The 11,755-nt window shown below is 24.1% G+C and overlaps 2 protein-coding genes across 17 annotated transcripts in view; both read right to left on the reverse strand.

The window, feature by feature from the left end:
• The window catches only part of LOC112691349 (longitudinals lacking protein-like), a 432,448-nt gene that overhangs the window by 140,087 nt on the left and 280,606 nt on the right, over window positions 1-11,755 (reverse strand). The window contains exon 5 of one of the 16 annotated variants that reach the window (XM_025565555.1): window positions 2,357-2,616. The exons of 14 other annotated variants lie outside the window; for them this stretch is intronic. In XM_025565555.1, coding sequence (XP_025421340.1) covers window positions 2,372-2,616 — 245 coding nt within the window. In that variant the 3' untranslated portion in view covers window positions 2,357-2,371. Of the gene's footprint in view, window positions 1-2,356; window positions 2,617-8,291; window positions 8,793-11,755 lie in introns of those variants that run through there. One more of the 16 variants, XM_025565533.1, reaches the window with a different exon arrangement.
• LOC112691354 (zinc finger protein PLAGL2-like) lies at window positions 9,530-11,119 on the reverse strand. The gene is made up of 2 exons (XM_025565587.1): window positions 10,006-11,119; window positions 9,530-9,794 (listed from the first exon to the last, which is right to left on the reverse strand). The coding sequence occupies exons 1-2, from the start codon at window positions 10,154-10,156 to the stop codon at window positions 9,604-9,606; spliced, it is 342 nt and encodes a 113-aa protein (XP_025421372.1). The 5' UTR covers window positions 10,157-11,119; the 3' UTR covers window positions 9,530-9,603.

Here is an 11,755-nt window from a genome sequence, read left to right on the forward strand (position 1 = left end):
TATTTCGATTGTCAATTAAAATGCCAATTATTTATTATTTAATTAAATTCGTTATTTTGTTTTAAATGAATTATAAAATTATAAATATAGTAGGTACTACTTATTTTAAAAAAATTTTAAATATCTTACATATAATTATTGATACAAATTATAAAAATATTGACATTATATTTGTTTAATTTATGTATAAAATAAGTGTGTATATTTATGTATTTATGAATTATGAATAATATATATACATATATATATGTATATAAAGTAGCATAGGCGTGTGCAGACTCTAAAAGCCGGTAGTTACCACATATTATCATCGGCCCTTTAGTCAACCATTTTATAAATACAACACATCTAAATTATATGTACCTATTTAATATCAATACACATCTTATATTATCTTACATAGTTTATAATATTATAATAGTAATAATAATAATAATAATAATAATAATAATTATAAATTATAATATAATATAGTTTAAAGTTTTTTTTTTCAATACTTTATATCATACAGGTACAAGTTAATTAAAATAAAGGATAACGAATATAATAATTATGAATGACATAGATAGAAGTTATATAAGTATTTTATGTACTTAGAGAGACATTTGTCTATTACCCATACTATTGAACTCATCTATTACTGCATTTAAATCTACCTTTGATACCATTTCTTGTTCCGTAAAAAGTAGTAATAATGACTCCAAACGTTCTTGACCCATTGTACTGCGTAATTTGTTTTTTACAACAGTTAATTTTGAAAAAACGCGTTCACATGTACAGCTGGTTACAGGTATGATTTAAAGTTTTAAAAACACAAGTATACACAGTGGAATTTCCAGAAGTTTTCAACCAATCAATCCATTCATAAACATATTCAATAGTAGTACCATTTAGTTGCATAGCATTTTGATAATTTTTCATAAGTTTCAGTTCAGTAATTAAATCTTGCGTCAATCCACAGTACGTGTACCCGAGTAAATAAAAATAACATATTAATATGATATACACCACTAAACGGGTAAATTACTTGCTGATTGAGATGCAGAATTGTATGTCATTATAAATGGAAAACCCTACGTAAGCTCTTATATTTATTTTTTAAATTTATTGAAATGTTAACATGTATACCATATTGATACCATTCCGATTACAAGATATCTTTATATATCTTATATATCTTTTTATAAATCTTTACTATATTATATTAGTTTATTATATATACATTTATGATCAAACTATAACCATATGCTTAACAACCGCAACATCTATAAATAACATATAAACCGCGTTATCGCGACCAGACTAAACCGATTCTCCGAACCGTCGGAAATCGGTTTGAAACGATCACAAAGGGTTGCGGTTTCGCCGATAAAACGCTAGTCTTATCCTGGCCAAAATGTTTAGCCAAAATATGTCTATATACAATAATATATACAAACTTTCATATACAGAGTGCACATAGTGAATTTTAAAATTTTTTTCAAATTCTCTTTAAAATTGAATTTTGTAATTTAGATAGATCAGAGGCATAGGGCGCTTCGGCCCATGAAAAATCACAGGGCGTGCCTGGGCACGCCCGGCACGCCCTGTGCGCACGCCTATGTAAAGTAGGTAAAAATTATATTTACACTACCAGCTGGTAACCGGGGGCTAATAATATGGCATAGTAAATATGTGTATAAGGCATATGATTGAAAAACTGATTTTTTTCAAAATAATATAGTGATACTAACAATATAAAATTAGTACTAATTGAAATGTTGAATGTACCTAATTCAAAAGTAACTCATGAGCGAGATTCGATTACTGATACTACTAAGGACTACATTTATTTGGTTATGCTTGTTAATTGAGCTGAATACTTACCAATTGTAAACATTTATTAAAGGTATCAAAACTGTTACCATGAACTAAATAGTATGGGATCGATTAGTATAATATTATAATCATACAAAGTTCAATTTTGTAAGTGGGTGTTGTATTCCTAGGTTTATAAACATAATTTAACTTCAGAGTAGTTTTCACGATTTAGAGGAATTCATTTTCTTCAAAAATTTGATTAATCAAACCGTATCAAATTATATTTGTAATAATGTATTCTTTTTACTACGTGAATGTGTAATAATGCCAGATAATAAAATTATGTGACCTATGAATATTTTCACAATTAAAACTTTATATTACTTTATTTTTAACTATAGTGTTAGGTACATTTTATTAAATAATAACAAATCAGGTTAATTTATAATAAAAACCATCATTAAAATTCTAATAAAATAATGAATAATTAATTTTCCAACGTTGTAAACATAAAATAAACTAAATAAATTCAATTTGTCAAACAAATAAATAATTCAATATAAATTAAAACTTATTTTTCACACAATTCGACAAAACACATACTCATTGCGTCTAAAATGTTTTTGTGCACTGCCATTTGATGTTTATTAAGATTGACTTTTTGAGCAAAAGTCCTTGGACAGTATTCACATTTAAACTGCGGCGGCACTCCGCACTCATATTTGAGATGCCTGCGTAATGTTCCGCGATGATTATATGATCGACCACAATTATTAGGACATGGCAGTTTTAAAAAATCCGATTTTTGACACGAACCTGTTCAACAAAGTAGAAAATAAAACATACGAAACGCTTCAATCAATAGCTGAAATAATTATCGACATTTGGTTTGTTATAGTAAAATTATATATGTACATGTATTAGTTTGGCAGACCACGAGAAGAAAAATATCCAGGCTTGTAGTTAGTTTGGGCTGAACTATTTCTGTGTTAATAAATTAAATAATAATTTATTTATAAAAAGCTATGCATAATTATAGGTAGTATTTATATTACCTCTGGTCGAGAGTTATAATACGAACTTATTTCATGTATATATGATAAACTTTACATAGGTAGGTAGTCTTAAAATTTTTATCCATTTTAAATACATACAACTTATAGAATATAGCTAAAAAAGGCTATTAGTAGGAATAATAATTAACGTACTTCAAATTTTATAAACTCAAACTGATAATTATTATATCAATTTCATATATTGTCATAGGCGGATATTTGGTCACATCCGTGGGAGAACTTAACATTTTGTCTTGTCCATTAGCAAAAACAGACATTTTTAGACGCTTCAACCTACTAACTAGTGGCTACTATAATCTAGTCGAGACAACAAATATATACAGGTAATAGGAACATAAAAATATAAAATATTGAATAGGTACTAATTTTTTTTTTTTTTTTTTTAATTTTGTATATTTATTCCTTCATTACCTACAAAATATAGTTTTCCCCAATAAAGATAGTCCGTAAATATTCCAAACCATTCTCGCATATCTACAAAATAAGAAAAAAATTATAAATATCAAATATTAAAATATACAATTTATTTTGTGGTTTAATTACGTTCAGGGTGCTTAAGCCCCCCTAACATCCGCCTGTATAAATAGGTAACTAATTGCATCATTAAAATAATTTAAATTGAAATTAACATTCACATGTATTACGCAGGATATATCCATATTATTTATATACAATGAATCATCTTAGAGCATATAATAACGTGAAAAATACAAATAATATTATTTATACATATATTCCAATCTACTATAGAGATGCCATATAAACCTCCATGTGTTTAAACTTTCCGGGAAATACATAGAATATTGAAATTGGAGATATATTAGGTAAATTTGAATAGATTTATAGGTACTTATTAGATTATTAGATTATTATTATTATTATTATTATTATTATTATTAGATCATAAAAACAATTGAATAGTTTGCTTGTCTAATTATTTCAAAGACATAGACATTATTTTTTTAATGTATATTTTTTTATTTATTTTTCATTGATTAAAAGAATATTACAATCTGCGGTGTAATTGCACAATAATCAATTTTGATAGATACATAGGTAACAATTACATGAAAGTTTGAATAGGAGGCCCACTGGCCACACCTATAATATAATTTAATATATCTACATATCATATAATTTTTTTTTAACTGACTGACTGACCCGCAGTATTAAATTAACACAGGATCTAACAGGTTACGAAGCCATTCTCTATTTAGGCGATAGATGATATTGTTTGGAATTATAAATGACATTTGATGAATTAATAGAATTAATTTTTATTATTTTTTGATATCTAACAAAATATATTTTAATCATTACACTATTCTTATATACTAAGGGCTGGTCCGTCAATATAAAATTAAAAAATATAGCTACAGACAATACGTCCGATACCACTAGCTTTTCTACATAATTATAGAATTACTTTCGAATAAAAATAATGGTAACCTGGATATAACTATAGTCAATGGGCGTGAGAAAGGAGGGATTTTAAAGGTTTCATTGCACATATCCTCAAACAATCATATGGTTCTTATTTAGAACTTCTAGTCTTTTCCCATTGAAAAATCAACCAACCAACCTACAATTTTCGCTGAAACTGAACTAGACATTTTTCATCATTTTTTTCTTTTCTTTCCTAAAATTATTTAAATTAAGTAGCTACAATAGATATACATGATGATTGAATGTTGTAACGTTATTACGTTATTTTTATGAAACCTACTCATATAATAATAACGTATTACAATTTTAAATGACTGAAACTTAATTTAGATTTTCCATATTCACTTTATTAACTAGGTAAGGTAAATAGTTAAAAAATGTATCCTTTAATAATTAGAATTTCTAGAAAAATAATGGAATTTCAAATCATAATTTCGTTTGAAAGCCTTTGAACATATTGCACAAATATATTGGGGCTCGACTCCATATTCCATTTTTATATGTCTACTTAAATCACTTTTTCATTTATAATTTCGTCGGCATCCATTTAAGCATAGTAGCCATCTCCTCAAAAAAGAAAAAATATCACTTGAGTACATAAAAATATAATTAATAATAGATTTTGAAACTAATAAAATATATTCCTATAAACAAAGTTCATACCCTTACACATTGAAATTTTAATTAAAAATAGAAATTTTAAAGTTTTAAAAATAATGTTAGTATTAATATAGTCTAAACATAAATTTTACCTTAGAAATTAAATAATCGCAATCTTAAACTTGATATAAGCCAATTAAATATATATACACATTATCAATAGTATTAAATAAGTATATCTATATTATCAACATTTCAGCCAAAAGAGAACAATATTTTATACATTAATTATTTATTTTGAAACAAACATAAATCATAATATAATTCATATATATGAGTACAAAAATAACATAAATATTAGTTGAAGTCATAATTATAACATTTTGAGTCACTAAAATTGACTTTCATAAAAATATTCAAAATGTATTAATTCTTGAGTTAGAAGCATTACAATAAAAGAGGATGTATATTAAAAACAAACACAAGTACAAAACAATAATATCATTGATTTTAAATACTATTATTATAATATTCTATTAAACAATAGTATATTGTTATACTACTAGTATTTATAATCAATGATAATATACATAAAAATAAAAAATAAATCAATTAGTAATTTAAAAACATTCCATCGTAATAACCAGAAAATGAGACTCTCAATTGAAAGTTTGTCATTCAGTAATTATAAAAATCAGATTGCTAAAATTGTTATTCCTATTTTTCTCAACAAACAAGCATTTTTAAAAGTTAAATTTCTTTTGTACCAATCATCAGGGTACAATTTTCAACTGAAATAAATATGAGCAAATTAGTTCAAGTTTGCTACAAGGAAAAGTTTATTCATGAATAAAATAATAACTTCTTATAAAATTAAAAAAAACAAAAGTAATATTTGTACAAATAAAACGAAAAAAATCTATTATTACTATCTATAACTGTTTATACACGTTATAGAGCAACAGTTTTATTTATTAACAAGCATATTTATATTATTTATACATGCATTTATTGTTTGTCTTACTGTTATATTGAGTCATGAAACTTATATATTACTTAAAATAAAATATAAAGATATAAAATTAATTAGTTATATGTTTAAATTTTTGAAATAAGATAGGTACTTTTGAACTAAAAATGTATACAGTTCATTAGAAAAAAAAATAAAATAATGATCTATATGATAATACAATTTATTATTTCAAATAGTAAATAAAATATTACTAAACGGAGGGAAAATAAATAAAATAATTGATTATAGATACAAGTAGGATTTGTTTATAATCAATTTTACATTAAGTTTAAATTTACAATGAAAGTAATTTACTGTTTACATAATTTTTCAAGCTAAAAATGAATAGTGATAGGTATATGAAGTTTTAAATAACTCTTTTGTGGTATAGTAACTATTAAACAAATACTATTATAATAAGATTAATTACTTTTATATAATTGTTGATGAATCACTACCATATGTGACTTTAAGTGATGGAAATGCTTGAACATTTTAAAGCATATATCACAGCGATACTGAGGAGCAATACCACATTCTTTTCTTAAGTGACGTATTAAGTCACCTTTGTTTTTATAACTTCTACCACACTTGTTCATACATGACCATCGGCCTTTTAAATCTGAAAACAGAGATAAATTTTATTTAGCAATAATTATAATTACCTTGGTTCAATAAAAGCAATTGGCATTTATTTCAAAACAAAATATAATTGTATTTTATTCCAAATAAAAATTTGTAATTTTTAAAAAAAAAAAAAGATACTAACGAATTATTGAAAATTCATATAATAATATAATATATCATAAATATATTATGATTATAATGGCTAATTATTTAATTTAAATTAATTAATTTGTGAAATTAAGTCTACCAGTATTTAAAGAAGCAATAAAACATAAATAAAATGTAATAAACAAATGTTTACAGAAATGTTATCACATTTACACTTTCTGTTCAAATTTAAAACAATACCAATTGATAACTTTCTTTAAGGCTACAATACAGAAAAAAAGACACTGGTTGGTTGCTTAGTGTTTTGGTAAAATCAATACAAGAACTAAAATTAAAGTTTTTTAAATATTTTTTTGATATAATAATTATTTAATTGTTATAATAAATATTTATATTTCGTTGATTTTACCAAATATTTAATATGGAAAAAATAATTAAAAATAAACTTATTAATAAATAAATATATACTTTTTTTTATTTATTAATAAAGCTTTAAACGGTAAGCTTTTTTTAACTTTTATAATAAGAATCTCTACAATACAGCCTTTCTCATTACAATTAAAATAAAAAGGCACAAGGTATAGATAAATAAATGATTTGATACATTTATTATATATGTTTCCTGAGTTGGTTATCAAAAGTAATAATATTAATTCAAATACATACTTATATAATTCAATACTTAAATAAAACAAACAACTTAATACCTGATAATTAAAATATATTTTTTATTTTTATTCATTTTAAAGTAAAAATAAATTCAAAAATGGAATATTTATATGCACTTCAATTGTACAAAAAAAAAAAAAAAAAATGAATTACTTATTTACTTATGCATAAAAATAGAGATAATTTTACTTGGCTACTTATAAAAGGTAAATTATAACATTTAAAACACTATAAGGATTTTATTTATTTATGAATATTACCATAATAAACAACAAATAGTTTTATTTTATGTTAGTGTAAAATATAGGTAACAATATTGTTTAAAAATATGTAGTTCTAATTTTCTTTTAGTATAATAAATACAAAAAAAAATTGTAAGAACATTAATAATATCAACAGCAGATCTGAATTTTTATATATGTGGGAGAAAGTAACATCAATTTCAATATTTAAAATTTCATAATATATGTTACTCATACAAAAGGCAAGAGAGAGAGACATATATCTTTCCCTCTTTAGAGCCTCCAATGATTAATACTTAAATAATTATAATTTTTAATATCTAATATAAGGCTATATTGGTAATTCTATTATTTACCTAAAAAAATAAATATAAATTAAAAAGAAATGTTTTTGTTTGAATAGCATTGGTTTTTGATTAAATGAACAAGTGCAATATAAGTATTTGAATTTATGTTACATTTTAAAATACATTTTATGGCATTAATTATGATTAGTGATAACTTTTAAATATCAATGGCAGTCTCCAAAAAAAATATACCTACATAGATAGATAACCTTTTTGGATTTTTTATTGTCCATACTACTATAAATTTTAATAACTAATCATTTAAAATTGAAAAAAAAACGAGATGAACAATTCTAATTCAATCTTCTCAAAAGTAGTATGTAAAAAAATTATTCAGGTACATATTTGATTAATAAGTACAACAGATATTAAATGACAATTTATTCTTCTCGGTAGATTTAACAATTTCAGTTGAATAACATCAATATAGTGAATAGATATCTATTTTCCAGATATTTAGTTGGGATTAATCCACATCGTACATAATTTAGTAATAAAATTCACATCATATTATTTTCAAAATAACAATAACTTTTTTCTTTTACATAACAATAGTACATCATTCATAAATCATTCAATAAATGGTCTAGTATTTTATGAACTAACAGAGTATGTTTTTTCAGTGTATCTCTACATCTGAACATTCTTTCACAATAATTGCACTTAAAACTTGGAGGGACATTACTACATGCCAGTAAATGTCTAGTTAAATGTGATTTATGTTTGAAAGCTCTCGAACATTGATGGCATTTATGTTGAGGGGCCACTCCGCATTCTTTTTTCAAATGTCTATTAAGATTGTGTCTTTCTATGTAACTCCGACCACATACATTCGGACACATATACCTTCCACTGAACGGACAAACTGTAAAATTTAACAAACATATTAAGCTATGCCATAACAAATACTTAAACTTTTAATTTATAATAATAAGATATGTAAGACTGCAGAAAAATAAGCAAAAGCTATTTTCAACGTTCAACAATATAGTTATTAAATTTATAGCTATTACACTTTATATTTATACAATAAACATACAAAAAATATTATTTTAATGATTTACAATCGATTATACTAAGAACGCTATAGAAAAATATAATTTTCATATGAAAATGTTATGATACTAAGTGATAAGTGCTGATTGAAGAAGATTAAATGAAGGACTAGGTACCATTAAACAATTTATGTTTAGGATACTTATATATTATATTGATATTTCAACTACCTACATGATTACAATGACCAGGGATTGTATAATATATATATATATATATATATATATATATATATATATATTATTTGTAAAGTGAAAAAGTAGGTTTTTTTTAAAAAAATATTAAGTAAAATACAAAAAATGGGTACAGTAATAATTAAATCACATATATTAACCTTGTGATTAATGCATACATAAATTAATTAATTAAGATTTATATCACATGATGAATTAAATACAATTTAAAAATATTTATACATTATCCATTACAATTTTATTTTATAAAATAAACATTACTTAATTAAGTTCCGATTTTATATTTATGCTTTAGCATAATTTATAGTATAAAATGATTTATAAATTATAATATTCTTAAAAATTATTGTCATTTAATGGAAGTAATAATACATATAGACATCGATGTTTAAAATGTATGGTAATTAGTACATTTTTGAAAAATGATCAATGAGTTAATAAGTGCGTTTTGAGTGAATCTTTACGTTTATATGTTTTTATACATAATGGACAGTGATATTGAGGTTTGACACCACATTCAAGTTGACAATGACGATTCAAAGAAAATTTATTTTTGTATGTTCTACCGCATATAATATTAGGACACATCCATCGGCCATTTTGCTGTTGTAATATACCTAAAAACACAATTAAATTAATAATCAAATACATCAATGTAAAATTAAAAACTGTTTAAATTGTAAATAAAAAAGCACACATAACAGTGACATATTTTTATTGAGTACTCGCTGAATATAGACTGAAGTCATAACCTATATACCAAGATAATTAATAAATAAATATTTTGAAATAAGAGTATTTATTACTATATTGAAGGTGCAGATATACCTGAAAACAAAGCTTCCGATTTCAGGTAAGTAAATATAATATAAAGGCACGATTTTACCTTTTTATTTATTTTTCTATGAGAACGACGTACATTATTTGTTTTATTATTAAAATCTACGACATCTAAAGCCGCGTGCAGACCAAGAAACATTTGTCAACAATGTCGATAACATGTATTATCGACAATGTTGGCGACAAAAATTAGAATTGTTTGTAAAATTTGTCACCGACAACAATAATTGTGTCGGCGACATTGTTATCGACAAATTTTTGTTTTTCATCCGACGCGGGAAAAATTCGACAAAGTTTATAAACATTGGCGCTGACAATGAATTGACCGGTCAAATTCTGTCGATAAACATATAGTAAATGCATCATATTTTATTTATTTATTTGGTTTTCGTTCAGTTTTGCTTCGTCCATTGCACCTACATAAGAAAATATGTAAAAAATTATTCAAGTTAGTTATTCAAGTTATAAATTCTATTGATAAAATATTATTTTAATTTGTAAATTGTATACTCATTACTCATACCTCAATTCTCCAGATAGACCAACGTTTTTAGATCAGTCATAAAATCATTACCACTATATTTTTGCTTTACTAAGAAACTAGAATAAACCCAATCTCTTTTTGGAAGCCTTTTTTGCTTCTAAACTTAAAATTACATAAGCAGATATGGCAATCGTCACGTCATTCTCGTTCCACATTTTGTCCAAGACTAAAATGTTTATCAAATATGTTGCTTTGGTGAGGACGCGCTTGTTTTTAAATTTTGTCAGTAACATTTAAAGAAACATTTTGTCACCGACATTGGTGACAAAGTCGGCGACAATTGTTTCTTAGTCTAGACGCGCCTTAAGATCATTAGATGTAAATGGATCGAGTGAGCTATCATTTTTTTTCAATTTATCTGAATAATATAACTCACAGGACATGTAGAATAATATACATAAGACTTCGTTGCTAAAAAACCGGATGGTCATCTATCCGGAACCAACATCAGACGATGTATTTACTATAAATGAGGGAATATACAACGATAATACTGGAAAAATTAATTCTAAATAAATAATCATTCAACGTCCAAAATTGTAAATAATTTTTTCTACATTATTTCATATTTTGAATTATAAATAATAAAAAAATACTAATATAATTAATTCATTAGTATTTGAAGTTTAGTTAATGTTTTTTTTTATTTTTTTGGCAAATAATGCATGTTCCATAATTTTGAACAAATTATTTCAAATAAGAAAATAATATAATTTTAAATATATTTATTTTGTAAGAAATTATATTTTAAAGTGCATAAATAAATAAAATAACATTTTTTTAGTGAATATGCTGAGAATACCTATGCAGCTATACACATTTAGAAACTGTATATATGTTTGTATAGTGATTTTAAATTTAATATTAATCATTTTGATTTATATTGATATATATATATATAACTGGTAACGGTTCAATATGTCATAAATGTAAAATACAAATAATTTTAAGTAATCTTTTTTTTTATTCCGCTTCTTAGTGTCGTCGATAACTGTATTGTTTCAATCCATATTGTTAAGAAACGTCTTTTTCATATCAGCCAAAAAGTTATCAATAATGGTTTTTTAGATTTTGGCACGATCTCCACCACTTTTCTTGGAGATGCCCCATTCTTTTTAATATTATATTTGGATTTTATAATTCTCCATAAGCCTTCAATTTGTTGAGTGTGTGCTCCTGTTTCAGGATCAATAA

This window comes from Sipha flava, unplaced genomic scaffold (assembly GCF_003268045.1).
Source record: "Sipha flava isolate LNK unplaced genomic scaffold, YSA_version1 607_pilon_pilon, whole genome shotgun sequence".
Classification (NCBI taxonomy): domain Eukaryota; kingdom Metazoa; phylum Arthropoda; class Insecta; order Hemiptera; family Aphididae; genus Sipha; species Sipha flava.

Coding starts and splice junctions, on each gene's coding strand:
- LOC112691354 (XM_025565587.1), bottom strand. CDS start 10,156: ATGTTTCTTGGTCTGCACGCGGCTTTAGATGTCGTAGATTTTAATAAT. Junction 9,795..10,005: donor ATCGGAAGCTTTGTTTTCAG/GTATATCTGCAC, acceptor TTGTGTTTTTAG/GTATATTACAACAGCAAAAT.